The sequence below is a fragment of the Homarus americanus genome, unplaced genomic scaffold, assembly GCF_018991925.1.
Source record: "Homarus americanus isolate GMGI-L3 unplaced genomic scaffold, GMGI_Hamer_2.0 scaffold50564, whole genome shotgun sequence".
Lineage (NCBI taxonomy): Eukaryota > Metazoa > Arthropoda > Malacostraca > Decapoda > Nephropidae > Homarus > Homarus americanus.
In genome coordinates, this window is record NW_024715014.1 from 3,733,455 (window position 1) to 3,758,478 (window position 25,024).

Sequence of the window (25,024 nt, forward strand, 5' to 3'; positions counted from 1 at the left end):
ACCTGAATATTAGCACTCCAGCTTATTTCACCTGAAAATTAACCAACATAATACTAACCTACCCTCCAACAAACCTAACCTAACCTCCAACAAACCTAACCTAACCTAACCTACCCAACAAACCTAACCTAACTAAACCTAACCTGCCCAACAAACCCTAACCTCAACCTAACCTAACACAGCAAAACCTAACCTAACCTAACTAACCTGCCCAACAAACTACCTAACCTGCAACAAGCCTACCTAACTCTAACCTGCCCAACAAGCCTAGCACAACCTAACCTAACCTGCAACCAGACTGCCTAACCTAACACTTGCCTAGCCTGCAACAGACTGACCAACACCAAGCCTGACAATTCCAATACAACACCTAGCCACACATACAAACACAAACCTAACCTAGCACAGCCTGCTAAGCCTAACCTGCCTACAAACACCAAGCCCAACCTAACAGATACAACAAACTCTAACAACCCTGCCTATAACCTACATACAAAACAATATACTATACACCAAATGACATAGAGCCTAAAAAACAATATACCCAACCTAGCCTAACAGACAACCTAACCTATACAATAACATACAAACATGACACATACACCCTAACATACCTCAAACCTAACCTACCTAACCTCCAACAAACCTAACCTAACCTTCCCTCCAACAAACCTAACCTAACCTTCTACCAACAAACCCTAACCCCACCCTACCCTACCCAACAAACCTAACCCCTAACCTTCCCTACCCCTCAAACCCTAACCTAACTCATAATATACCATGGTTTAGGCTGGTCATTGATGGTCACTTTTTTTAATTTAAGTGATTTTCAGATTACTGTATTATTTTTTCTTTCTTACCTTTGTTCCCCCGTCTTGTTCCCTTCCACTTCTTGTCCCCCCTTTCCCACCTCTTGTTCCCCTTTCCCACCTCTTGTCCCTTTCCCACCTCTTGTTTCCCCCTTTTCCCACCTCTTGTTCCCCCTTTCCCACCTCTTCCTCCTTCCCACCTCTTGTTCCCTCCTTCCCACCTCTTGTTCCTCCTCCCCACCTCTTGTTCCCCTTCCCACTTCTTGTGCCCCCCTTCCCACCTCTTGTGCCCCCTTACCTCTTGTGCCCCCTTCCCACCTCTTGTTCCCCCTTCCCACCTCTTGTTCCCTTCCCTCTTGTTCCCCTTCCACCTCTTGTTCCCTCCTTCCCACCTCTTGTTCCCCTTCCCACTTCTTGTGCCCCTTCCCACCTCTTGTGCCTTCCCACCTCTTGTTCCCTCCTTCCCACCTCTTGTCCCCTTCCCTTCTTGTGCCCCCCCCCCCACCTCTTGTTCCCCTTCCACCTCTTGTTCCTCCTTCCCACCTCTTGTTCCTCCTTCCCACCTCTTGTTCCCTCCTTCCCACCTCTTGTTCCTCCTTCCCACCTCTTGTTCCCTCCTTCCCACCCTCATGTTCCCTCCTTCCCACCTCATGTTCCTCCTCCCCACCTCATGTTCCTCCTTCCCACCTCTTGTTCCCCTTCCCACCTCTTGTTCCCCCCTTCCCACCTCTTGTTCCCCCCCTTCCCTCATTCCCTTCCCCACCTCTTGTGCCCCTTCCCTCTTGTTCCTCTTTCCCTCTTGTTCCCTCCTTCCCACCTCTTGTTCCTCTTCCCACCTCTTGTTCCCTCCTTCCCACCTCTTGTTCCCCCCTTCCCACCTCTTGTTCCTCTCCCACCTCTTGTTCCTCCTTACCTCACCCCCTAATCTTATCTGGAATGCCATCAGAATTCCTCCACTGACCAGACACGACATGACCGGTTAATATGACAGCGACCGGTTAACATGACAGGTTAACATAGCTATTCCCATTCTCACCTCATTTATTTTGGAGTTCGTGTTTTATGAGTGTTGACATGAGGTTAGGTTAGGCGAGTCAGTTTTTAGGTTCACCTGAGGATTAGTCTCCCCCCCCCCTTACAGCTTATTACACCACCTATTGATTAAATACACTAATGATTCCTGGGCGGGGGTTGAGGTTGGGTTATGTTATGCTAGGTTTTGTTAGGTTATGTTTGCATTAGATTTGGTTAGATTAAGTTTTGTTAGGATATCATTATGTTTGGAGGTTTGGTTAGGTTAGCATTTGGTTTGGTTAGGTTAGGTTTGGATTGGTTAGCATTAGAATTAGGTTTGATTAGGTTAGCATTTGGTTTAGTTAGGTTTGGGTAAGCATTAGGTTTGGTTATTAGCATTATAATGGAATAATGGATGCCCCTCGAAATCGAGGATGGCCGACCCAAGGGCCACCTAGGCATGAATTTGTTTAAGGTGTAGAAGCTGTTGCCAACACCACAACCACACCCTGAGTTAACGAGCTGCATGACCCAGTGTCAAGGAATATTCCAAGAAGACCAGACAACTTGCCAGCTGCACTGGCTAACCATTACCCCGGAACACTATCCGCAAATCGATAACATCAAAGTCCCCAATTACTGCTGGGTAGACAGAGGCAAATGGCATAAATAAACTTGCCCATAGTTTCACCCTGCGCGGGGTTAGCATTAGATTTGGTTAGGTTAACATGACCACCAAGTGACCTACCATGCCCACCAAGTGACCTACCATGACCACCAAGTGACCTACCATGACCACCAAGTGACCTACCTGAGCACCAGGTGATCTACCATGACCACCAGTGACCTTCCATGACCACCAAGTGACCTACCATGACCACCAAGTGACCTACCATGACCACCAAGTGACCTACCATGACCACCAAGTGACCTACCATGACCACCAAGTGACCTACCATGACCAAGTGACCTACCATGATCACCAAGTGACCTACCTGAGCACAAGGTGATCTACCATGACCACCAAGTGACCTACCATATCCACCAAGTGACCTACCATATCCACCAAGTGACCTACCATATCCACCAAGTGACCTACCATATCCACCAAGTGACCTACCATGACCACCAAGTGATCTACCAGGACCACCAAGTGACCTACCATGATGACAAGTGACCTACCATGACCACCAGTGACCAGAGTTGTAAAGTAACTAAATAAATTTACTTGAGTACAGTACTATATTCAAGTAACATTTTGAATACTGTACAATATTTAATTTTTAAAAAGTACAGTACTCAAATTTTTCAGTACTTTTACTCTAACTTAAGTATGTTTTTCTAATACTTTTAGTCCAATACAATTGAAAAAACCCATATTTGATGTGGATGAGACTGGATTATTTTCAAGAAAATTCCAAATAGAACATATATTATCTAAGAGGAGAAGAATGAGCCAGGTTTTAAGGCTGTATTGTAGAGTATAGCTGTATTAAACATCCATTATCTTTCATTTTTTACAATATTTTTGGTATCTACAAGAGTAAAGTTGGACTTACAAACAATTGGGCTTACGAACAAGCCTCAGGAACGTAACTCATTCGTAAGTAGAGGAGCACCTGTACCACTCCCCCCCCCTCCAGCACCTGCCATATGTTACGTGGTGCAAAAAATTCAGTCGCTCATCAATTAGAATAAAACAGTGACGTCACCACAGCCACACCCCAATAGAGGGACAGTTCGCGGTGAGTTTTTGTCAGACTCAGTCGCTATGGAGGCATCATTCATCCACAAACTCCTCAACTGAAGGAGCTTGATAACTACTTGGCATGCCCAGGGGATGAAATGCAGCTATTGAGGTCTTTCTCGACATTATGTAACTTATTTCTGAAGCTTAACACCCTACTACCTCTATCTGCTGCTTGTGAGCATCTGTTTAGTCATGCTGGGCTTATTATTTATTATTTAATTAATTTATTACACCCCAGGGGGCAACAAGCCTTGTCACAAGACCATGCGGTCAGACACTAATACTGTACATTGGTACTCGTGTTCCACAGGACACGCTATGACTTGTGATATGAACACAATATTTATATGATTTAAGGACAATGGGAGTTAGCACCCACCAAAGTGTGGGTAGTGTATAAGAATTAAATCTAAATTATTACGAATAAATAGGTGGTGATATATAGTGGTTAGTGACTCGACCTGTGGTAGGAGGTCCCTGACAGTGGGACAGTCAAGGCAATAGTGTTGAAGGGTGTTGGGACAGTTACAGAGTTTACAGGAAGAGAAGTGTGGGTCATCCCCACCTCAGATACTTGCCAGATAGGTCTGTACCCTAACTTAATGTGAGCAGAGACAACATTATGTCTGCCGACCATAAGTCCATGTTGACGATACTTGTGTGGATAAGGAAGAAAGTGATCATAGTGTTGGGTAGATATATTTTCAGCTCATTCACTATCCCTGCAATGGATTGTGGGGAGAAGAGTGGCTTAATGTATACTCTTTCCATAGGTCATGCTGTGCTTATATTTAGGTCTTAAAAATTCTTGATTGGACAACCATTATTTCGAGAACCAGTTAACGATTAATCTAAATAGAAAGACTTTCAAATAAACATGTGTGATGCTGTGTCTTTCATTATCTTTAGTTAACTAGTTTTTCATAATTTATTGTGGATTTATTTTAATATTTGTGACAATTAATTATTATTACGTATTATTATTTTTTTGTCAGTACTTGAGTACTTTATGAATGAGATACTTTTTTTTACTTCTACATGAGTAACAATTTTCAATGTAACAACACTTTTACTTAAGTAGCAACGTCCAGTACGTACTTTTTACAATTCTGCCAGTAACCTACCATGACCACCAAGTGACCTTCCATGACCTGATGCCAGTAAAATTAATACAGTATGTTGTTACAGGGGATGTGGCACTCAAGGACCTGGAGGTGAAGCAGAGCGCCCTCGATGAGCTCAACCTGCCTGTACGACCTGTGTTTGGCCACATCGGTAAGTGATGATGTACTGAGCTGAGTGTCAAATGCTTGGTGGTAATGCTGCCAGTGAGAGAGACTTTTCTTTCCCCTCAGATAATTTTTTTACTTACTTTTATTATTTGTTGCTTGTCAGTACTGTACAACAAGAGTATGTGTGCCGCTCGCGACTTCATTTTGGCTTCAGTCCTTGGGTCAGATGTGAGGAGGGTAAAATATTATCCTGTGTGAGGGTACAGTATCAAACTTGACATTTTAACTTGTTACTCTCAGGAGGACACTGGTGTATGTCAGGTGTAGTTGATGGTTGTTAACCTGTTAGGTCAGGTGTAGTTAGTGGTTGTTAACTTTAAGTCACATCTGGTGTAGTTAGTGGTTGTTAACTTTGTCACATCAGGTGTAGTTAGTGGTTGTTAACTTGTAACCTCTGAAGGACTCTGGTGTATATCAGGTGTAGCCAATGGATGTTATTCTCACTTTCAGGATGTTTAACCTTGAAGATCCCTTGGTCCAACTTGTACCAGGCACAATGGGTGGCTGTGGTGGAGAGGGTGATGGTAGTTGTGGTGCCCAACACATCCATCAAGTACGACCCCAAGGGGGAAGAAAAGCTACTGCACGAGACAAAGATGGCCGCCCTACAGAGAGCTGAGGATGCTAAGATCAAGCTTCAGGAAATTGAGAAAGGTGAATTAATTCATCATGTCGTCGATGATGTTTTACGGTCATTTTCCATGTGATGTTGTACCATTATTTAGTTGAATTAATCCCTACCAATAAACATTGACCTCAATAACTCCACCTTGACTTTTCTTCACACAGGCACCAAAACCAAATCCCAAGACAGCTTTCAGGAGAAGCTTATTGCCCAAGTCATCCGCAACATCCAAGTCACCATCCAGGACATCCACATTAGGTGAGGTGGATAGTTACTGTAGATATGTAGAAAAGAGATGGATGGATAGATAGATACTGTACTGTAATTGCTCAGGTTATCTGCAACATCCAAACAAGCAGACACATAGATCGACTGTCATTTCTTGTTACTCTCTCTCACAAACTACACACACACACTCACACACACACACACACACACCACACACACACACACTCTTTCTTTCAGTATCCAGTCTTCCAATCCTATGAAATATCCCAACCACTCCTCTACAATTAAAAACAAATTACTTACTGCAGTTTCTTTCACACTTTTCTAGGTAGGATTTTGCTGCAAGATTTGCATTAGGAGACAGCAAATTTAAGTATTAAAATTGACTGATGTACTGTATTTGTAGGTATGAGGACTCTGTAAGCTGCCCCAACTCACCATTTGCCGTGGGAGTGACCCTACATGACCTATCCATGAAGAGCACAGATTCTAGCTGGAAACCTTGCTTAGATACAGATAAACTGATCTATAAGGTATGTCATTGTGTTTATGTAGCACCAGTGTTTTACAGTATGTGTGCGTGGGGGGGAGGGGGGGTGATGAGTTGTGATTTTGGGGGATCGTTGTTTTGCTAGGCTGAGTGATCATATTTATACCAGATTATTACAAATGATCATCCTTATTATAAACATAATTATACGGTATTATGTAAAAGTAACAAAGCTACTTTCTCCTCTGGGACTATGTAAAAAATGTAGTGTTTGTTCCACCAATGCCAGCAGTAACTTGGGAGCTGTATCACTTTGATGTCTACACAACCACAAAAGGAACTTGCATTGAACTGTTGCTTCTTTATTTTTTTCGTAACAAATGTTTAAAATTGGGAAGATCATATGTAATCAGCCAGTATTTGGGGTCTTGTTGAGGAAAGGGAGTAGGATGACAGAACATTCTGCACATATACTGTACTACAGCAGTAAGTATAAATGACTGTAAATGAAGGGAGAATGTAAGTCTTGCCTTTATATATATTTTGTTAAGAATATAGACTATCTTTACTATATAAACAAGTTACTTTTCCCTTTAAAAAAAAATGTACTAGTTGGATGTCAAACATATGCTTGACCCAATAATACCTTTCATTTTGGCACTTAGGGTCATGCCATGGATGTTGTTCACATTTCATACAAAGATACCATTTTACATGATGATTAAGAATTTGGGTTCGCATTTTAAATATTTGAGTAATTAGTGTTAATTAATGACCTTTGAAATAGTTAAAGATATTTAGAATATTTAAAAAGTCAATTATACTGTGCTTGTAAATTTTAAGTCACCTTTGTTCAGTACTGTATACATTTTCTGAAAAAATATAAATTATCTTTACTCTATAAAAATATTAGTTTTCACTTTCCAAAAGTTTTAATAAGTCACCCAGACTCATCCTACCGTACATGCTCAAAGGCAAAAACTTAAGCTTAAATTCATCTCGATACATGGACAAAACTGTTCTACTTTTACAGTTCAAAGTTTTAAAGAATTCATTTAAATACAATTGGAGAAAGAGAGAGATGGAGAAAGAGAGAGAGAGATGGAGAAAGAGAGAGAGAGATGGAGAAAAAGAGAGAGATGGAGAAAGAGAGAGAGATGGAGAAAGAGAGAGAGATGGAGAAAGAGAGAGATGGAGAAAGAGAGAGAGATGGAGAAAGAGAGAGAGATGGAGAAAGAGAGAGAGATGGAGAAAGAGAGAGATGGAGAAAGAGAGAGATGGAGAAAGAGAGAGATGGGAAAAGAGAGAGATGGAGAAAGAGAGAGATGAGGAGAAAGAGAGAGAGAGAGATGGAGAAAAAGAGAGAGATGGGAAAAGAGAGATGGAGCAGAGAGAGATGGAGAAAGAGAGAGAGATGGAGAAAGAGAGAGAGATGAGAAAGAGAGAGATGGAGAAAGAGAGAAAAGGGAGAAAGAGAGAGAAGATGGAGAAAAGAGAGAGATGGAGAAAGAGAGAGAGCGGAGAAAAAGAGAGAGATGGAGAGAGAGAGAGAGATGGAGAAAGAGAGAGAGATGGAGGAGAGAGAGATGGAGAAAAGAGAGAGAGATGGAGAAAGAGAGAGAGATGGAGAAAGAGAGAGAGATGGAGAAAAAGAGAGATGAGAGAGAGAAAAGAGAGATGGAGAAAGAGAGAGAGATGGAGAAAGAGAGAGATGGAGAAAGAGAGAGGGAGAAAAGGAGATGGAGAAGAGAGAGATGGAGAAAAAGGAGATGGAGAAAGAGAGAGATGGAGAAAAAGAGAGAGGAGAAAGAGAGAGAGATGGAGAAAGAGAGAGAGATGGAAAAGAGAGAGAGATGGAGAAAGAGAGAGAGATGGAGAAAGAGAGAGAGATGAAGAAAGAGAGAGATGGAGAAAGAGAGAGATGGAGAAAGAGAGAGATGGAGAAAAAGAGCGATGGAGAAAGAGAGAGATGGAGAAAGAGAGAGATAAAGAAAGAGATGGAGAAAGAGAGAGATGGAGAAAGAGAGAGGCAACTTGGAGAAGGTACAAGGGCTTAAGTGCCAATGGTGATGGGTAGTGGGAGACAGTACATCATGGTTAAAAGACTGTTTATGGTATATCATGACAGAGATAGTGTACATCATGGTAGAGAGAGTGAGAACATCATGGTAGACAGGTAGAGAGACAGTGTACATCATGGTAGACAGGTAGAGGGACAGTGTACATCATGGTAGACAGGTAGAGAGACAGTGTACATCATGGTAGACAGGTAGAGGGACAGTGTGTAGACAGGTAGAGGGACAGTGTGGTAGACAGTGGTAGAGGGACAGTGCAAAATATCATGGTAGACAGGTAGAGGGGACAGTGTGCTACTGGTGGTAGACAGAGAGACAGTGTACATCATGGTAGACAGGTAGTAGAGAGACAGGGCATCATGGTAGACAGGTAGAGGGACAGTGTGTACATCATGGTAGACAGGTAGAGACAGTGTGCAAGGATCATGGCAGACAGGTAGAGAGACAGTGCACATCATGGTAGACAGGTAGGAGAGACAGTACACTGGCAGACAGGTAGAGGGACAGCACACTATGGTAGACAGGTAGAGGGACAGTGTACATCATGGTAGACAGGTAGAGAGACAGTGTAACACTGCAGACAGGTAGAGGGACAGTGTACATCAAGTAGACAGGTAGAGAGACAGTGTACATCATGCAGCAGACAGGTAGAGAGACAGTACACTGGTGTGGTAGACAGGTAGGGAGGCAGTGTACATCATGGCAGACAGGCAGAGGGACAGTGTACATCAGAGACAGGTAGAGGGACAGGCACATCATGGTAGACAGGGTAGAGAGACAGGCACATCATGGTAGACAGGTAGAGGGACAGTGCACATCATGGTAGACAGGCAGGAGAGGCAGGTACATCATGGTAGACAGGTAGAGGGACAGTGTACATCATGGTAGACAGGTAGAGAGACAGTGTACATCATGGTAGACAGGTAGAGGGACAGTGTACATCATGGTAGACAGGTAGAGGGACAGTGTACATCATGGCAGACAGGTAGAGGGACAGTGTACATCATGGCAGACAGGTAGAGAGGCAGTGTACATCATGGTAGACAGGTAGAGAGACAGTGTACATCATGGTAGACAGGTAGAGACCGTGAAATAAGCAGAGGGGGGTTCAGGTTTAATCTTCAAGTCATCCATCCTTTATATTTTGTCCAAGCCTTTGTCAAACTTGATGAGAAGGTATATATTTTTTTACAGGCGAGACATACAAAAGTGTTACATTACATTTTAGTGGTGTGTGACCTTGTGTGCTCCCCTCCCCCTCTGTAGCTGAACAGTTTGGATGGTCTGGGCATCTACTGGAACCCCAACGCTGAGCTGCTGTCGGAGATGAACCAGCCCAAGGAGAAGATGATTCAGTGCCTTACTGATCTTATAGCTTACCAGGACCACCTACCTCAGACCATGAAATACAGTGAGTAGAGAGAGAGAGAGAGAGTGTGCATGTGTGTGTGTGTGTGTGTGTGTGTGTGTGTGCGTGTGTGTTTGTGTGTGCGTGCGTGCGTGTGCGATAATTTACGGTTTATTTAAAGAGCATGGCAGCCGGAAGGCTGAAAATATACAGTTACATAATTGGGGAATGGGTCTCTTGATTTACAAATAATATACAGGTAACATAAGTGATACAAATATAATATATAATAACTAGGTGGGGAGTAGCTCAAACTACAGGGCATTTCAACATATGACAGTGCGAAAAATAAGATTGATTGGGAGTGAATACACTGGTTGATTACAAGTTATTGATAATTCTTACAATGGTTGGGACTGGGCTGTTCTTATAGCGATCAGTTCGTGCTCGTATGGGCTGGATGCGGTTGTGGTGTCGAACAGCAATTCTCGGGTGAGGGATCTCAGGTGGTAGTAGGTGCCGGTGTCGAGGATGGTGCAGAAGTTTCTCACCAAATTTGCAGATGAGGTTGTGGTAATGGTCAGTGAGAGCCGAGAGGGTCAGTGTGTTGAGCGCTTCATGATATGTGGAGTAGGAAGGGGAGAGAATAATCTTGCATGCCCTCTTTTGCACTTTTTCTAGGTGTTTATGTTGTGTGGCATTTAGGGAGGAAGACCAGGTAGGGAAAGCATAGGTGAGCTTGGGAAGTATGAATGTTGAGTAAACATTGAGGAGCTCGGGTGCAGGAACTCCGAGGGACTTGAGTAAGCTGAGGAGGTGGAGACGGAAACTGGAGGATTTGACAACTTCACTGATGTGTGGTTTCCAATTTAGTTTGTTGTCTATGGTGACGCCGAGGAGCTTAGTGAAATCTACAACCTGGAGTGTGTTGGGACCTGAAGTAATGGAAGGGGGTGGGACAACGTCGGAGGAGAGGTTGATGTGCATAACCATGGTCTTGGTATGGTTGATGGTGGCCAAGTTTTGGAGACTGTTCAATAAATCCTGAAGGGCGGTATAGTCGGGAGCAGAATTGTTGTGTGTGTGTGTGTGTGTGTGCGCGTGTGTGTGTGTGCGCGCGTGCATTAGTCATTCTTATTGCTTACTGAGTCTAATGTCTACCATTTGTATCATCTACCGAGTCTAATGTCTACCATTTCTATTATCTACTGAGTCTAACATCTACCAATTGTATCATCTACCGAGTCTAACATCTACCATTTGTATCATCTACCGAGTCTAACATCTACCATTTGTATCATCTACCGAGTCTAACATCTACCATTTGTATCATCTACTCTGTCTAACATATACCATTTCTATCATCTACTGAGTCGAATAATTTCTCTTCACAGTTATTGGACCAATATGCTCGACATCTAAGCTTCAGATAGACTCCAAACCTGAGGACGACGACCCAAGCTTCTCCATTCCTGTGTTTAATCTTGATTTTGTCATGGATGAGCTGGCTATAGGTGGGTTGATAGTTGATACACTCTCAGGACTCCTAGAATTACTGAGTCATATGCAGATTAGACACTCGCTAGCTTATGTTATATAGTGGAAATGGATACACAGACTTGGATAATATTACTCCGAACATTCATCACAAAGGACTTGGATAAAGCCCATTGTGACGAAACGTAAGAGATAAATTTTTTCTCTTGGGTCTGTGTTTCCTTCGCTACCATCCTATTCATTCCTGATGATTAACTCCCTAATAGTAACCTAACCTAAAACAAGCTAATTAAACCTAAAGCAGTCTAACTTAACTTAAAACATTCTAACTTAACTTAAAACAGTCTAACTTAACTTAAAATTGTCTAACTTAACTTCAAATAGTCTAACTTCTGCTGATGATGGCCACTGTTTAAATGTAAAAAATGAACCATCCATTATCAGTATTACCATGTAACATATGTAGAAACCACACAAAAACAAAGAGTTTGACAGAGTGTTGTATTTGGCAGGACTGAGCCGTCACCAGTACTCGAATATCATGGCGCTGCTCGACTCATTCGATAGACTGAAAATATCCTCCAAGTACCGTAAGTACCGACCAGCCATCAGCGGGATCAAGGGACACGCTCGGGAATGGTGAGTCGTCTCTCATAAGTTGTGGCCTTTCTTTAAGTGATAGATGATAGATATTTATTCATTGAAATCATCGTACAGTATAAGTTTTACTATTGGTTCAGCATGTACAGTATATATATAGACATTGCAAGTACACAGTTCAGCATGTATATAGACAATGCAGATACTGTACTATATACAGTTCAGCATGTATAGGCAATACATGTAATACAGTTCAGCATATAGGCAATGCATGTAATACAGTTCAGCATGTATATAGACAATGCAGGTACACAGTTCAGCATGTATCTAGATATTGCAGGTACACAGTTCAGCATGTATCTAGACATTGCAGGTACATAGTTCAGCATGTATCTAGATATTGCAGGTACACAGTTCAGCATGTACAGTATATAGACAATGCAGGTACACAGCTCAGCATGTATATAGATAATGCAGGTACACAGTTCAGCATGTATATAGATCTTGCAGGTACACAGTTCAGCATGTATATAGATAACACAGGTATACATACCATGTATATAAACTGCAGATATACAAGCAGTGTACTTAGGTTGTTTTCTTATCTGCCAGACTGGACAGGGTCTTGGGTACATAATCATGTTGCTGTATATATGTCTGTTGGTGAACAAATGATATCCACACGATAACTAAATCCCTGTCAGGCAAATTGTAGTAAAATACACTCTAGTTCTTTATTCATCTTGATAAGCTCCATTGATTTTGTTTGTGATATGACATTTAACAAGTGGCTGGTAGTGATTACTGTTGGTGTTATTTGTGCACTAGGTGGCTTTATGCCTACAACTGTAAACTGGAGAACATCCGACGTGTACACCACAATTGGTCTTGGAAACACATCAAGGAGCACCGAGGTATGTGTCACAGGTACAAGGCTGCCTACAAGGCCAAACTGGAGAACAAGAGACTTACAACAGCTCAGGTTCAAGATATTAAAGAGAGTGAATATTCCCTGGACGTGTTCAACTTAACACTTGTGAGGCGGCAAGCAGAGATGGAGGTGGGTGTAGAGGATGTTACAGTGGAATCTCTAAGATACTGTAATGTACAGACGAGTTAGGACTTGACCCTTTCTGAATCTTTGGACTAAACCAAGAGAGATAACGTGTACAGAAAACTTAACAACTTCAAATAATCCAAGACGATAATGAATGCAGTACACAAAACTATATACAGTACGCCCGGATAATTTGCAGATTTTTATTTCGCGGCCCTCTATTATTCGCGGATGACACCCTGGATGTATCCAAGAATGTTGCGGGTAGTTTTAAGTTCCTGGCATCTTCACGGCCGGGACAAGGAGCCATTCGTTCTAGAGACAATAATTTCCTTTACCTATACATTATTGTATATATGTGTGTGTGTGTGTGTGTGTAGACACACACAAAACACATACAAATAAATATTAATGGGAAAATCCTCTCGCAAATAATCAGAAACAAATGTATTTTAATAATGTTGAGTCTACCCACAAGTCCACTCCGTGCTTTATTTATAACAAAGCACGGAGGGGACTTGAGGGTAGACTCAACATTATTAAAATACATTTGTTTCTGATTATTTGTGAGACGGATTTTCCCATTAATATTAATTTGTATGTGTTTTGTGTGTAAGTCAACACACATATACAATACAGGTAAAAGAAATAATTGTCCTAAGGGCAAACACATAAAGGGAATATACATTTCTTTGCACTTAAGTAAAAATGTAACCCCCCTCCCCCCCCCGGTCAGCAAATGTTATTCGCAGATTGGGCGATTCGTGGCCAGTTTGAGAACCTAACTCCCGCGAATTTGAAGGGCATGCTGTATATACTATAACTGACACATGTACTGAAAGCTAAGAAAAAACAATTGGCAAAAAGAAAAAGAAAATTTATTTAATTTACTTACATGAAGAAATTTCTGAATTCTGGAGGTTTTGTAATTCAAGATCCATGCTAGAAATCATCCAAATTTTAGAGTTTCACAAACTTTAGAATGACAAATTTCAGAGGTTCTACTGAATAATGGCAATGGTATGTTTTTGTCACTATTCCTGTAAGCTCTCACATGAGGAGATCCAACACTAGCTGATTCTCCCATCATTCACTTTTATCTATTTTTTTCTAATTCTTGTCATAGTTATAATTTTTATGGTGTTGCTCAATTATAATGTGACCCAAATATTTTTATCTTGTTTATCTGTTGATGTTTACTACTGAACATCCTCCATCACCTGTGTGTCTCTGTTGGAGATGATCTTTTATTGAAATCTTGAGTGAATTAGAGAGAACTACAGTACAGTACTGTAAATTGAATCTGTGTTAAGGGGGAAAAAAATACAATACAAGATTTTGGTAACATATCAGAGTAGTTTAAAGTGAATTATGAGGAATTATTAGAGTGGAGATTTGAAGAATTTAGTGCGACCATTAAACTATTGTGACTACTGCTATTTACATCATAGCCCTGATCATCAGAGATTTAGGACCCGAGGTGTATGTAATGTGTATATATAGCAGATAATAATAATGTATGAGGTGTCAAGATAGTGTGTGTCTGCAAATCCATTAATTATTTGACCCATTTTTAAACACAATAACCTCAAACATATTAAAGACAGAACACAGTAGACACACATGGAAGTCTACAGACCCAAGAAAAAACTTAAGAGTTGTTCGTCAAGTAAAATAAACCCAGCGTGTTCAATCTATACAATGCCTTGGAACGGGTCGGATAATTTACCGAGCGCTCTGTAGGATTATTTTACGTACGTGACACCGGGTACGTGTTGTCTTGTAGGTGGAGCGCGAGGGAGAGCTACAGAGGCAAGAGAAACAAAAGAGGGGCTGGTTTAGTGGCTGGTTCTTCGGGAGCGCAGAGAAGGAGAGTGAAGATACTGCCAAGGACGAAGATAATCTGGGTGAGTTGTCTGCTCTAATTTTAACTTGGGTAAATCTGGGGGTAACTTGAGTAAATCTGTTGTACCCTAACTGTAATTTGGGCGAATAAGTCAATTTCAAACCCAAATTTAGGTAAGAGAGAGAGTCTTTTAAGTACACATTGTGTTTTGTTTTTATTATATACTCCACCCAATAACTCTCTCTTGTACTATGTGATGTGACTGATTTAGAAGCATTTGTCACCCTCTATGAATACAAATCTTGTTTGACTTCAACTGACTAACTGCCGGACCAATTGACTCATCGCCACCACCACTGCCATTTTTGCAACCATTTCTCACACTTTTTTTATTAGTTCTTGGTCTTGTCTGTTCTTTGGATGTTATGTATTTTTGAAGACCTTAATACTACCATCATCACCCGAAAAATAATGTACACACGACACATGACCCAGAATAAAGGCAACCCAAATGGACTACGTAATTAATGTTATACTATTGCAGACGACTCCCTTAGTGTATTGTACAGCCAATGTATTAAAATTGTATAGCAATGTATGCAATTTTTTAATCTTTGTGTTGTCAATTTTTTCTTTAATTTATTGAAACTATTTCATCACATACCTGTATACAAAATAAAAAATGGCTGAGAATGGATCATAAGCTGCATCAACATTGAATAGTTAGAATTCTGTCTCCATCAGTCAGTATGTCAGTCAATTGGTAACTCAGGATTGGCATTCATAGAGCTGACTGAGAGCACAGAATGACAATGTTTTGTTTGTATCAGACATACAGGCCAGACAGACCTCTTGTAACATGCATGACAGATTATACAATCAGATCTTTTGTAACAGATATAGTGCATTATACAGTCAGATCTATTGTAACAGACATGATGTATCATACAGTCAGTTCTTTTGTAACAGATATAGTGCATTATACAGTCAGATCTATTGTAACAGACATGATGTATTATACAGTCAGACCTCTTGTAACAGATACAGTATAATGCATTATACAGTCAGATCTCTTGTAACAGACATGATGTATTATACAGTCAGATCTCTTGTAACAGACATGATGTATTATACAGTCAGACCTCTTGTAACAGACATGATATACTCTTGAAGAGCCTCTGTTAAGTGAAAATATGTTTGGTGAGGCTCCATCATTAGAGGTCTGACTGTAATTTGATAGTTTGTCTATTTTCATGTAAATTTTCCTTTAGTGTTCACTATTAGTTTTGTTTTACAGTAAAGAAACTTAAAGCTGAGATAAACGATGAAGAAAAACAGAAATTGTTCGAAGCCATTGGTTACTCAGAGAGTGGTCCGCCTCCTGACTTTCCTCCGGAGTTTGTGAATTTACGTTTGCACTTCCTGTTAAAGCAGCTTGTGTTGACCGTCACGGACGAGGACGCTCATGAAGCAATTGTTACTAGGGTGAAACTAGAACAAGTGGCATCTGTTGTTCAGAATAGATCTGGTGCCGATGCCTTGAGGTAAGTGACAAAATTAACGTTTGTGGTTTACACAAGTAATATTTATAGATTATGTTCTACATTATTTTGGAATTTTATCTCATGAATGTTGCTTCACAGATTTGAACATTTAAAGTTATGAAGATGATCTTTAACTACAATATTGAGGAAAGATGTTAAAATTTGGTTGAACCTCAAGTCAGACAGAACAAGGCCTTACAGATTGTTACTACATATTGTGTCGTCAATTTCTCATAGATGTGAAGGTGATGAACTTAAGGTCTTCACCCCACAAACAACTGACGGTTGTACACACTCGTCATCAGAGATACAGATAGATATAGACATGTAGATACAGTACAGTAGTTAGATATATTTAACTTTTAATTTTCCAGAGTTGAAGCAAGTGTACGAGAGTTTGTTGTCGAGGGTTATTGTGTGGACGGCTCACCACCCAGGCTGGTGACGTCACAAAACATTGCCGTCGACTCTCCACTGTTGGATGTCACCTTTGAAACTAATCCACTTGATGGTTTGTGTGACCAGCGGGTGCAGGTGTCGTCAGAGCCGGTACATGTAGTGTATGACGCTGCCACCATTAACCAGCTAGCTGATGTCTTCGCTCCACCTAAGAATGTTTCCCTTCAGCAGTAAGTTACTTGAAGATTATAGCAACAAGATCTTAGACTAGTTTAATGATCATTTTTTCATCATTACTCTTGATAGATGTTGAACATGGTTGTGGTGAGGGATTTATTTACTTATACTGTAGTTGTAAACTCTTGCTAAATTAAACTCTGCATCTTATTTGACTCATAAGTGTCAAGCCATACCGTACATTGTTAAAGGTCTGAATAATGATAGGTTATTGAATGAAGTTGATGTGCTAGAGCAGTTGGAGAGGTACTTTACTGACCTAAACAGATCAGAACATAATAATCCAGTATCAGAAGAGGAGCCACAACATGATAGGGAGGACAGAAATCCAGACAAGAGAACCCACACACCCAGAAGTAGGAAAAACCATGAATCATCTGAAATAAAATAAAGCCCCATGTCTGTGATGGTATAGCAACCAAACTACTAGAGCATATGGGATGTAGAGGTACACAAATTATTTATTGATATATGGCAATGGGAAGAGAATTGGTAGTATATCACCACAGACAGAGAGAGACAGACATGGAGAGGCTTGATGAAGGTGGTGTTGAGACCTCAGGCTTGTGAGTCACTGGAGTAAGAGTAACAGTGTGTGACAAATCAAATCCCAACTGTTCAATTCTATCTAATGCTTATGTATGTTAATCTGGCATCTGGAGAGCCTGCCAGCATGAAACATATACGTATACGTACAGTGTATTCAACTTGTATCACTAAATTTTATAGAGATTATTATTACAGTATACTCTCGATTTAATGGAATCAGATATAACAAACTCTCAATTTAGCGGAAGGCATTTTTTCCGTTATTTTTCGCTCGATTTAATTCCATTAATACGCTCACTCTTGTGCAAAGAAATAGGTACTGTACTGTACAGTAAGTCCTCATTGAGCGTTCATCTTTTGAACGAATCTCCAATATAATGAAAGGAAGTGTTTACTACCCTTTTGCTGATTAACGAAACAATGTTCTATTATGAAAGGTAAGTTGCCCCCACCTTTCTGCTTCCTCATCCTGCTCCATGATCACCACCATCACCTCTTATTATCACCACCAAAATCATAATTTCACCTTCTTCCCTCCTTCCCACCCACTGCATCTCACCGACACTCTGCCTCTCTCACTCATTCTACTATGACTTTCATTAATGATACAATATTGTACAACAAAATATACTGTATTGCCAAACCAGTAAATGAAAGCCAAATGAAAGTTTAATACAGTCGCCATTTGCTAACACTCCTTGCTTCACCATAGTAACAGACAGTCCAGCTGGGAGCTACCTCCTCCGTCTCCCTGGTTTAGTGTAATTTTAGATTTAATGAACGGTTTGCTTGAATTAATTCGTTAAATTGAGAAAATACTGTATTAGTCTCTTTTTTTTATTCCAATTCTCTTCAGTATGGTTTTATATAACTAAAAAATTTATAATTATTTAGATGTTTTAAAGAATACTGGAGGGAAATATAGATGTTGTGAGAACATAGATCAAGTGTGTGGAGTCAGCCTGTGTCTTGTTTGTGTTACAACAGGCTACAGGCTGCAGCACTGAGCCAGTTGGAGGTGGTGAAGGAGAGGAGTGTCACTGGCTTACAGTCTGCTATTGACAACCACAGCGTCCTGGACCTCAACATTGCATTTGCTGCTTCCCACATCATCATTCCAGAGAGAGGATCATACTCCAGGTAAGTTTGTATATGTTATGTTGACATTTAAGGGAAACATGAGAAAGGCAGCCGTGTTTCACATCTTCATCCTGAAACCCTAGTTTGAACTAAACTAGTGGTCTGCATTGTGACCCACTGTATGGGGTCACTTTATGGCTGTAGGTCAATTCTTCTATTTAATGCTCATAAAAGAAGTTCAGACTACATTAAGAGAGATGGTGTCCAGCTTGTGTAGAAGCTTCAATATGCCATGAAAGATTACTCTATTCTGTAATGGACATAAACTATTCATGTAAATTTTAAGTTTTTATTTCCCTAAAAAAGTTATATAATATATTTTGTGATGAACTTCAAAAATAATATTTTGTGGACTTTTTGTTTTGGCACAATTCTATGTGGAACAGATGCTGAACATTATCAGTTTCTCTGCATAAAATGTTTCATAACTTTGGTTTTAACCTTTTTCTCTCTCATTCTTTGTCATTTTCTGCAACAAAACAAGTATATCAGGACTATGTTATGAGACTAACAACCTGGGAACTTGCACTACATGACATGATTACTTAGTTTTAACCTTTTTCTCTCTTATTCTTTGTTATTTTCTGCAACAAAAAGAGACTTATCAGGACTATTGTTATGAGATCATCACCCTGGGAGCTACATTACAAGGTTATTGATGACTTTCAGAGGTTGTTCAGCCCTGGTTGTGACTCTAGGTAGCATGAAGATGAAGAGTGTGCCCCGACCCAAAGCCGTCCCAGCAGTGGCCGACCTAGTGTCTCTGGGCCACAGTCAGGAGGAGGTCATGGAGACTGTCCGGTCTTATTCTTATGACCACTTTACTATTGAGCTGATCGACATCCAGGTATAGTCAGTCTATCAGGCTTATAGTAATCATTCTTAGATACAGTGTAGTCTATGTGGCTGTAAGCAACAATTGTATCTGATAAAATTTCTTATTTATATTTTAAACAGGTTTCCTCTGACAAGACACTTAAGGCTGAAATATGTTGCATTATTTGAGGCGCACAGAACCAAAGTAGGATAAGCACTGTAAATGGAAAAAAAAAAAACAGAAAAATGCAGCTAAAGTTTGCAAACCTTCAAATTACCATAAATTTGGAACCAGTGAAGATATTGAAGTGATTTTAGCATTATTAGTGCAGATTTAATTGATTCTAGTGAAAGACATCATATTGATTGTTTCGAGCATACTGGTGCTTGTTCTACTTCAGTTCTGTGCTCCTCATTACTGTACCGGATATTGTAGTTAGTTTTATTGGACTTTTGGTAACGGGTTTAGAGAGAAAATGTATGGAGGATAATGCATCATAGATAATTTTCATTCAATAAAAGTAGACCAATATTTTTAAGATTATCTTGTACTGTATTCAGGGTCAAAGATAATAAAACAAATTATTGAAAGTTGTCAAGTAGAAATGTTGTCATCTCAGAATCTTGAGTTCAACTTCCCTCTTCTAGTTATCATGTCCTGACAGTCTGCAGTACAGTAATTGTATTGTAGATGAAAAGTCAGCATTTGAGGTGAAAGTTTGTGGTTTGGCATTTTAAGTACAATAATGTACAGTATATACTTTCATTTCATATCTTAGGTGTAGTATTAGTTTGGAGTTGGAATTTTATGTGAATGTTTTCCAGGCGATCGTGTCTCTGTGCGATGAAGATTGGAAGTCGACTCTGTGCTGCCACGAGGCCACACCACTCCACCTCCTGCAGCCCACCACCCTCCGTGTTGACTTCTACAAGTGCCTTCTCACCAACGACCCCAACCTGCCTAAAGTGAAGATCAATGTGACCTTAAACGATGTGGCACTCTCTGTTGTGGGTAAGTGCCACTGTTGTGGGTTAGTGACAGAATCAATTGTGAGTTAGTAATACTGTTGTCTCTACATAGGGCTTACTGCTCATTGAACTCTCACTGATGATGTTGGTTAAAATGATCATTATTATTAGCATAATATTTTTATCTCCATCTGTAAGTTATATATGTCTTAATCATTTATTTGTGTGCCTGTCTATTTATTTATGTACAGTATCTGTCTATTTACTGGTATATGACCATCTCTCCATCCATCTGTCTACCTGTTGATCATCTGTGTACAGTGTATTTTATGCCAGTGATGTAGTTAAGAATGAGAAGAATGAGACCATGAATGAGATTATTCACAATTTTAGCCTTTATAGATCACCTAAGAATTACCCCAAAGTGTTCACCTGAGTTGATTCATGAAGGCTAAAATTACAAATGGTCTCATTCATAGTCTCTACTACACAACTGGAATATATATATATGTCTGTCTATCCACTAAACTTTCTTTCCAAGAGCTTATCACAATGTCCCACCAGAATTAGTGTTGTCAAGCTGTAGCCATTGAAAACATCTCTATATCCATTACAGATCAGAGGTTGCTCCAGCTGGCCTACATTGCTCACAGTATTCCTCTGGTGCAGAAGAAAGAGGAAGAAGAACCTGTGTCTACCTTCGATCAGGTGAGCTTTGAGATCACTTCCTTACAATTGCGGGCCATACACACAATGTTTCTTTGCTTTGATATGTTAAGATTTAAGAAACTATTGGAATTATTCATTTGATATATTTTCAACTTTATACGATATTTGTTTGTAAGTTTAATCACGCATTTCAGTAATTTATGAAAAGCTTTTTTATTCTGTACTGTGAATTTGTGATTTATATCTTCTCGAATGCACAAAGAAACTACTGAGAGCAACAACACTTCTGAATATGTTTAATTTATGTTTTCTTGTCTTATATAAATGGCAATGGAGAATATGATTGAAACATTGTCTAGTTCAGGAGAATATTGGGATACTCTGAGCCAAAACTGTAGTCATGTATGAGAAGAGGGGATTTGGTTTAGGTATTTTCCAGCACCTGTGAGGAAGCTATTAGACAGGTGCACTAAACACTTCAAGTCTTTGGTTTATGTTAACTCTGTGTCTCTTTGAACAACCCTTGTCAGATACCCTGTATAATCACGAGCACAGGGGAACACCTTTGTCCGTGACTGTATGTGTAATTTACCTTTCAGTATTTTCAAAGACATCAATGACTGTTACAGGATATAGACGTCAATATGAATGTGATCACGGAGGATGTGGCGCTGGCCCGGCTGGAACGTGCGGAACTCAACCCCTGCGGTGAACAGCAGGAGACACCTCAGTTCACCCAGCTGGCTCTTGCCTTCACCGTCAATGGTAAGTCACATGATGGTGGCCAGTACTTACTTCACTAACCTTCAAAGTCAGTGTGTGGTAAGTTACTTGCTAGACAGCAGGACAGTACTTACTGCATTAAGCTGGTTCTCAAATTTAAAATAAGGTGTGTGTGTGTTTGTATATAACTCTGCATTATTATGGTACTGTATAAAGTGAGAGTGATTGAATTTTCAGTGAATTTCATACACAACAATGAATGATAAGACAGTCTATGTAACTTTTGCCTCCAGACATCTTGCACCATCTTTCAATAGTGATTAAAGCTGCTAAAAATTTTCAGAGATAAGTATAGAGCTAAAGAAGGCCTCTGGCACCCAGTCCCAGCCACTGATGAAAGTTGCTGCGCTCTCGGCCAGTGTGGAGTTGACGCAGCGCACATTTGACTTGAATATGTCAGTTATCCTTGGTGGGGTGTTGGTTGATGTAAGTTGCTTTACCTCACTGAAGGAAAACATAGTCTTGTAGTTTTTTAAATTTTTTATTTTTTATTTATTTATTTTTTAAACTAGGATCCTGAGATATTTAAACTTAATATAAATATTTTGAAGAAAGATTGAAATTATTTGATTTTGAGAAAAAACAATCACCATGATCCATTAAATTATTGTCATCATTATTATATATTATTTTACAGCCATTTTCCATGATTGACAATACTGTGAAATTAATGAAAGCAAATGTAGGAAACTTTTGCATTACTTAATTTATATATCAATGAAGGATGTATTTATAAGTAGCTACACCTAACAGCACCTGGAGGGAGGAGAGCGGCGGTTGTTGAGTACACCGCTGGCTGAAGGCAGCAGTGAGGCTCTTCTCGTCATGAAGTTCACTCAGGTATAGCTTAAGTCATATCATTTGAAAATAGGGTAATGTCTTTATTTATACTCGAGACTTGTGTATCTTCTTGTCATATAAGTTTACTGTGTATCTATTTCTCATATAAGTTTTCTTTAAGTAGCAAGAAACAAATTGGTGCTGAACCACTAACATGGTAGCCTTGGTTAATACAGTGTACTATACATTGACTAAAGACCAATGTAATTGATCTTGTATTTAATGTTGCTCTGGTAAACAGGTGGACCCCAAGAGCCCAGACTTCCAGAGTAAACACAACTCAACGTCCCAGCTACTGCGTGTTGATGTCAGCAACATGAAAGCCCAGCTGGAACAGTCGGCAATCCTCAGCATACTGGCTTTTGTGGAACAACTCGACTATAAACTGAGCCAGCTGACACCAACACCCGCTGAGCCGGCCAGAGAAGCAACAACCACCCCACAGCAACCTCCCGAGAACCTGCCAGCTGAACCATCAGACAAGATCAAAACAAAAGCCTTGGGTAATACTTATGATTATTTTTTTTTATTCATTGGAACTTCTTGTTTTTATGTGAATCAAACTTGAAGGTCACTGGAGAGTTGTGCTGAAGGTAATTATAAGTCAGGGATGTGTGAGAAGATAAGGGTGATGGGTGTGGTGGTGATGGTGGTGGGAGATAAAACGAAGAATTATGTGATGAAAAAGAAAGACTCAATCCAAGGATATTATAAATCATATGTAGAGTGGAGAGTTGACCAAGGTGTGTGAAGGTGTCACGAACATCTTAATCCTAACTAGGAGCTAAGGATTCCCTACTCCAGCCCCATATGGACAAAAATGGAGCAGAAGGAGCATGAAATGTCCTCTGATGATGTCCACCGTCCCTACAGCAAATTTCCACTAGTAATGGTTGCCATTTAAGGTTTAAAAGAATGGGAAGAGAAAAATTGCTAAAAGGAGTTTATTACTTAAAAGTAGTTTATCACTTAGTTGTTGATGGTAAGAAAGAGAAGACAAGATCAAAGAGGAGGTGGAAGGATGAGATAGGAAAGATGAGGGACATTAGAAGTTAGAGGGATGAACACCCAGGTGGCAGTTTAATGTGTGTGCATGTGTGTGTTTAAGATAGGCAAGCAGGTCCTCCAGTGGTGTTTGGGGATAGACACACTGTTGATGGGTGATGCTGGGTTGTTTGAAGTAACATGGGTAAACCAGATAGATAGTCAGGGCCTTGTTGTGGAAGGGTAAGATGATAACAGAACATGTGTGTTGTAGCTGTTAATGAAAGAAGATTCTCCAGCCATAGACCTCTTATTAAGTTCCACATTCAGTCTTCCACATGATTACAGATTCATTTTGCTGTCTCTTTTTATAAACTGATAGCCACTTTAATTGTTGCAGTCCGCCAGAAGAAACACACGTCAGATGTGATTACTCTGAAGATCGTTGCCAAGTTGGGTCAAGTGAGTGTGATCATTGGCCTGCGGTCACGAGAGGTTGCCCAAGTGGATGTAGCAGGTGAGTGATGAAGGCTGTTAGGAAGGAGTGTGTTGAAGGTGTTAGTATTGTGAATGATCTTTGGGGATAAAAACTATCTTTCACCTCTCCTGTTTCTCACCTTTAACACAGTCATAAAGCCATTATTATTATTTTGTTAATATATTACTCTTCAGAATCTGTTTATGGTATCCTTGATTCTATACTACTACAGTACTACTACTATTTTTTTTTTTATAGATGTGGCCTCCAGCCTCCCCCAATAGCCACACCTTTGCCTTAAAATTAAATATTCTAATACAAAAGTAGCTACCCTAGCTGCGATGAGTTAGTTAAGCTGCATATCTATGCGATATTCGGTGAATGTTGCCTCAAAATCAGTATCTGTGACCGTTGTTGGCTTTGGGACCAAAGATCTTGTTCCCTTTACGCAAAGCAATGCAGACCTAAGCAGAGAGAAGGGCAGCCGACATCTCAACCAAGCTATAATGTAACTTCTGGGCTGTTACTTCTGTTCGGATAACACCTCAACCAGTCTTGCATAGAAACATCTTGCACTTGGTCCCATCCCACCAAAGGTTGTGAACACCAGAGGAGTGAAGCTTCCTTGATCAACATTCAAAATTCTCTCCCCTTACGCCCTGTTCTTGTCATTCTTGCGGCCATGAGGTCGAAAATCCTTATGTCAAAGAAGGCTTGCTGTCCCTGCGTCCAGAATCCTTGAGTGCTGACTTTGACGTGGGCTTCAGTGGATGTGTTTAAAGTCCTGTGATGGAGAATCTCACCGTCCAGTGGAAGGAGAGTCGGTTCCACCATGACATCATGGCAAATTTCCTTCAACATATTTGCTGTTAGATCCCTTATTTCGTCATGCCTTATGCATGCGAAGCCTCCCTTTCTTACGCACCATGGCGTGATCGATGTCGTAGGATGAGCCACACGCGCATTGGGAGGACAAACCTTCTAT

At 40.3% G+C, this 25,024-nt stretch overlaps 1 protein-coding gene across 4 annotated transcripts in view; it reads left to right on the forward strand.

The window, feature by feature from the left end:
* The window catches only part of LOC121853321 (vacuolar protein sorting-associated protein 13-like), a 93,296-nt gene that overhangs the window by 7,835 nt on the left and 60,437 nt on the right, over window positions 1–25,024 (forward strand). For all 4 annotated transcript variants that reach the window (XM_042347377.1, XM_042347401.1, XM_042347386.1 and 1 more), the window contains exons 2-21: window positions 4,762–4,848; window positions 5,316–5,519; window positions 5,655–5,748; window positions 6,125–6,251; window positions 9,550–9,694; window positions 11,026–11,145; window positions 11,641–11,767; window positions 12,557–12,788; window positions 14,572–14,692; window positions 15,929–16,175; window positions 16,550–16,804; window positions 18,348–18,500; window positions 19,170–19,347; window positions 20,142–20,328; window positions 20,902–20,993; window positions 21,584–21,719; window positions 22,021–22,163; window positions 22,491–22,577; window positions 22,819–23,080; window positions 23,962–24,078. In XM_042347377.1, the coding sequence (XP_042203311.1) occupies window positions 4,762–4,848; window positions 5,316–5,519; window positions 5,655–5,748; window positions 6,125–6,251; window positions 9,550–9,694; window positions 11,026–11,145; window positions 11,641–11,767; window positions 12,557–12,788; window positions 14,572–14,692; window positions 15,929–16,175; window positions 16,550–16,804; window positions 18,348–18,500; window positions 19,170–19,347; window positions 20,142–20,328; window positions 20,902–20,993; window positions 21,584–21,719; window positions 22,021–22,163; window positions 22,491–22,577; window positions 22,819–23,080; window positions 23,962–24,078 (3,114 nt within the window). The remainder of the gene's footprint in view (window positions 1–4,761; window positions 4,849–5,315; window positions 5,520–5,654; window positions 5,749–6,124; window positions 6,252–9,549; window positions 9,695–11,025; window positions 11,146–11,640; window positions 11,768–12,556; window positions 12,789–14,571; window positions 14,693–15,928; window positions 16,176–16,549; window positions 16,805–18,347; window positions 18,501–19,169; window positions 19,348–20,141; window positions 20,329–20,901; window positions 20,994–21,583; window positions 21,720–22,020; window positions 22,164–22,490; window positions 22,578–22,818; window positions 23,081–23,961; window positions 24,079–25,024) is intronic.